The sequence below is a fragment of the Notolabrus celidotus genome, chromosome 12 (assembly GCF_009762535.1).
Source record: "Notolabrus celidotus isolate fNotCel1 chromosome 12, fNotCel1.pri, whole genome shotgun sequence".
Lineage (NCBI taxonomy): Eukaryota > Metazoa > Chordata > Actinopteri > Labriformes > Labridae > Notolabrus > Notolabrus celidotus.
Genome location: NC_048283.1, coordinates 32,728,985 through 32,734,029, shown reverse-complemented (window position 1 = coordinate 32,734,029; position 5,045 = coordinate 32,728,985). Strand labels below are relative to the sequence as shown.

Below are 5,045 nucleotides of genomic sequence, written 5' to 3'. Positions count from 1 at the left end.
AGCACTGCACCAGAGAGGGACTGTCACTGGATATTACCATGTGGACCACTGAGCTGATACCCCCTGCCTCACACTGGACAGGGACAGCTTTACATCCCGCCTTGCTTCCACTCTGCTGCCCTGGGGACACGCACACACTCCCCTCCCTTCCTTAACTGTGCCTGTGCACAATTTCACCATCAGAAACGTTCACATTAAATATGAATAGCCTTTATAATAAGTGGAGGCTCTCAGAGATTGCATCCTGGGTACAAAAATGTGATCCAGTGTTGTGACACAAAGCTCTCAACATTCTTGCCATTTTAATGGTTTGAAGTCATCTGGGAACAATCTGATACCACATAATGTTTTATGGCTATTGCTCACTTTGCATTTGAGTGCTTTTCATGTCCTTTCTGTCTGCCATGTGGAAATACAATAAGGGCATCACGTTATATAAGCAGTTTGAGCAAAGAAAGGTGCACACTTTGAATGTTAGAATCCTGTATTGGGCTACAACATGTTAGTGAATGTGTGTGAATGGCATTAATTCCTTGGCAATACAAAATAGGTTCATATGCAAAGCAGCATTTCAGGCCAAAGTTTCCTCTATTTCCTCCTCCAGGGACAAGTGCGCAGAGGAGTGGCTAGGGCTGGATCTAGTTTTCAGGCTGATAGAGCCGTACTGTTTGGCTGAACGCTTAGTGTAAGCGACCACTTTTCTCCTGTACATCTCCCCCTTCCACATGGAGATCATAAGCAGAGTGGAGAGCACCACGCCGCCCAGCGTGAGCAGACACAGTCCCGCTATGACGCACCGATCCAGGTGGGCACCTATCCGTGCGCTCTCCATCTCCAGCCTCTCCATCTCCCTCGCTGACACGCTGTCACGATCCACCACCACATCCCGAGGCACGGCGTAGGAGATGATCACCAAGGAGATCCCGGTGACTAAGAACGTGACTGCACTGATAAAGCCGTAGTCTATAGAAGTCCCTGAGCCCTCCCCGAAGGAGAGGTCATCCTCGGACATAAAGGACATTTCCGGGAAAGTCTCAGAGCAAGGCTCGCCATTGCGCACTGGTCTGTGAGTACTTTTACAACTAGTTTCCGGGCTTGCCAGTCTCAAGTTTACATTCTCATCAATATAGGTAAAGGATGTCTCTAATTCCTCGTCGCAGCAAACCCGGACTTTCTCTCCTCCGAAGTGACCGAGTTTAACCTCCGCGCCTCCTTTGCGCGGAGCCGTCCTTGGTGCTGAATGCTCATGGTAGCTGCGGGCAGGGTTACAGTAACCCTCCCCCGGGGGCGCACCTCCTGTTGATCCACCCGACTTGCCTGCAAGCGCGACTGAAACCCGGTCAAGGACGTCAGTGTGTTCGGGCTGTTTGCCTCCCTCATCTGCAGGGAGCAGCTCTGAAGAAGCCATTCGCGTTTCACCCCCGGCTGGTTCACTCTGAGCCTTCCTCCCACGATGTTTTCACTCCACTGCATCCCTAATAAGAGCACACACACACACACCAGCTCTAAATTAAATAGTGCTTCTTAATTAGATTACACCCACTGTGGAGCGCGGAACCTTAAAATCACAACGTGCTACAAAACTCGTGCGTAATTTGGAGCCTTAAAGTTAGGCTTTACTCAAATGAAGATCTCTTTAAAGTTCATCAGATTGTTTTAGAAAGACCTGCGGACCTTTGTGGAAAGGCGCTTACAGAGGCTGTGATTAGCCAAATACCTCAGTATCCAATTAGGGAAGCAATCCACGTATAAACCGAGATTGAGCTACTTTCTGTTTTAAATGGACACAGCGTATTGAACAGACACACTAGAAACGCTGTTCTTAAACAAATTCAAACATTAGGCTAAATATGTGCAACATTGAAGTTGGTTTACCTCCTAATAAATGCATCACGAAATAATAGTCTCGTTCTAAAGATAGTAAATGCAAAAATGCATCAAAAGATCTGCTCGCATATTTGGTAACACGGCTGCACACTTTGAATTCAGCATTCAAGATGTGAGATGCTGCTCTGCATAAGGGTGGACCAGTCATGCACACAATCCGCTTTTATTTTTTCTAATCCCTGCCAAAAAAAAAAATACCCCTCCTCGGATACACACATTAAAGAAACACACTCACCGCGCTACTTCAGCATCCCCTCCGCCTTCTCCTCTTTAAAGACACTACAGCGGGTAAGGGCACATAACGAGGACAGATAAGAAGCCTTATCATTGAATATGCTCTGAATAGGTCCTCTCTCTGCTCGCTTGCTGCTGTAGAGGCAGGCTGCACTGAGGGGAGCTCTCCGTTAGTCCCTCCCACACAGAGAGCATCAGCTGCCCGCGCAGTGGCGCTGAAAGGAGCGCCGCTATCTGTGAGCCGATTGAGATCATCCCCAGTCAGTCAACAGACACACACGGAAGGAGGATCTGAACGACCAAGGGCGATCCCCTGGTCCTGGCTATCATATTTTACTGGCATTGCAATTTCAGGGGAAAGAAGAGGGGAATATGATGCCATTGAGATGTCAGTGTTCAGTTTAAAGCTCATACCAGGACTAAGGAGTGCCTGAGATCCAAATCCCACCAAGAACTGAGGACATTAAAAAGTCCCAATTGGATCATTTAAAGCCTAGGTGCTATAAAGTCAATACTATCAACACATTTTACATTCCTTTAGGGCTCATTCGGAATAATAAAATGATGCCAGGAGTTACATTATGACCATTAAGCATCATAAATTCAACATTTATCATGCCAGCACCCCAAGGCTGTTTTTGTGATGTGTGTGAAGGCAAACAAGACTGACAGCATGATGCTGTGCTGGAGATTATACACATGCATACACCAATCTGCTCTGTATGTTGTCTGTTACTGCCGTCATCATATCAGAACAATCTTTCCAGCGGTGCAGTGCAAACAACAGTTAAGCTGCATGTATCATGGACCATCTGTTCTCCTGTGCTCTCTCAGAAGATTACTGGTGACTATGACTCAAAGCCAACCTAATCTATGTTTAATCTAGAGATCCAACAGGTCATCTGTTCTGTGACCTCGTGTAAGTCTTTGGGGCGTTTTGTCTCATTCATGGCCTCAAAATCTTCAAGCAGCATGTCTTGGAAGCATCTTTGTGATGAATGATAAACAATAAAGCCAGCAGATGGCTCGGTTTTTATGAAGTGACACTGTAGTGTAGGCCATCTTCAATAATCTAATCCCTCCTCAAACTTAATATTCATTCGCTGACTGCTCCACCTTGTTTGGCACAGCCAGGGACTTGCTATAAATATAGTCGCCACTTTTCCTGGAGTCGGAGAGGCTGGGTGAACGGCTCTGGCTCATTTCCCAACAAGACTCCATTTAACAGATGAGTAAAAGAAAGGGAGAGGGAGGAAGAGAGAAAGAACAATCAGGATTCATAGACAAAGACTTGCTCTGCGGTTTTTATTCCATAGACGAGTTTTGCAGAGGGGTAGGTCAGCATGTTTATTGTTGTGTTCAGTCAGATTTCCATCAACTTCAGTGGGTCTTATTCAGAGAGATAGGAAGATGGAGCTGGAATCTCACTGTGTGCTTGTGTGAGGGGTAACAACAGCCGACCATAAGATCCTATCTGACTGCAACAGTGCACCACTTTCCTGCTGGCAAGGACACCAGGCCTGTCAGAGGAGGGGGCGGCAGGGGAATCGGCACTTCCAAAGGCAGTAAATCCTCACAGTGTCTCTTGTACCACAGGCATGTACCCACACACATCATTGAGATTATGGGACATGGATGCAGCACTGCTTTTTACCTCCGTTGCAGATATCAGGAGGAGAAAGAGGAGGGGGGAGGTAGAAGTCCCAGCAAACACAACAGTGGGACAGGGAAGAAGAGCAGCAGGACAGTAGGCCTATATATGCGGTGCTGTGAATTATGAAGTGAGTTGATGAATGATGGAGTGGGTTCACTTCACCTGCAGCTGCTCCAGGAGGTGGTCAGCGTCCCACATTAGGAGAATGAGTAACAAACGTGAATATGAATGAGCAGAGCTGTCAGGACGGACTGCTGCGTCTGACGCTCAGAGGACTTGTGCTTCAGGTCGTCTGAAGTTCAAACTCAAAAGTTCATACAACATTAAAACAAAATGGGTAACAAAAACCACGGGAGTTCTTTCAACTCAGTTTGTTCATAAATACTTACCTTGTAGCTGCAATCTGTATAGTGGACATGTTGCATTAGTGTCATGATGGAGCATCTGGGGCGCCGTTTGAAAAGTTGTGCACACTGAAAATAACTGCAACAATTCTCCACATTTAGCTCCAAAACATCATAAAAATGTAGTGAATTTCTAAAAGTCACTTTTTTTTAAAATCACATTTAGAGCAATATTTGTGATATTCTTCACATTTAATTGTGTTGTGAAAAAAAATATTTAAAGCTGCTGTGAGGAACTTTTGTTTTGTATCGATTCTGGCGCCCCCCTTGTGGACAGAGTGATACCTCTTATCTCTTGTCCTACACATGCAAAAGTAGTGTTTTCAACAAAAGCCTCATCCTGTTGTGTTCAACAGTCAACTTTATCAGGCAATGTGATTATTTTCCATGAAAACAGTCAAAGAAAGGCTGTTTCTGAAGCAAGATGTCCATCACCTGGTCTGGCACCTACCCCCCCAGGGCGGTTTCAGGCATTAAAAATTACAACAGAGAAGGTGTCTGTGTTGCTGCTGATGGTCTTGTTTGCTATTGAAGGTTATAAAGAGGCATCAGTATCATTTTCAGTCTGTTTCTCAGCCAGTTCAAAACTCCTCACAGGGCCTTTAAGTTACAGTCACTGTTAAATCCAAATGCTAAATATAAAAGTAAATATACATGTTAAATCTAAATCTAAATGTTAAATATAAATGGTGATTGTTAAATCTAAATTGTAATGTGAAATCTAAATGTTAAATATAAATGGTGATTGTTAAATCTAAATTGTAATGTGAAATCTAAATGTTAAATATAAATGTTTCATTTTAAATCTAAATGGTAAATCTAAATGTTAAATCTAAATGTTTCATTTTAAATCTAAATGGTAAATC

At 44.5% G+C, this 5,045-nt stretch overlaps 1 protein-coding gene across 1 annotated transcript; it reads right to left on the bottom strand.

The window, feature by feature from the left end:
• Positions 1-466: 466 nt before the first annotated feature.
• LOC117823211 (transmembrane protein 74) lies at positions 467-2,274 on the bottom strand. Its single transcript, XM_034698310.1, has 2 exons — positions 2,123-2,274; positions 467-1,475 (listed from the first exon to the last, which is right to left on the bottom strand). The coding sequence occupies exon 2, from the start codon at positions 1,406-1,408 to the stop codon at positions 572-574; it is 837 nt and encodes a 278-aa protein (XP_034554201.1). The 5' UTR covers positions 1,409-1,475; positions 2,123-2,274; the 3' UTR covers positions 467-571.
• Between the last annotated feature and the right edge of the window lie 2,771 nt (positions 2,275-5,045).

What these genes read in the sequence shown, in the direction of transcription:
- LOC117823211 (XM_034698310.1), bottom strand. Translation starts at nt 1,408, where the DNA reads ATGGCTTCTTCAGAGCTGCTCCCTGCAGATGAGGGAGGCAAACAGCCC.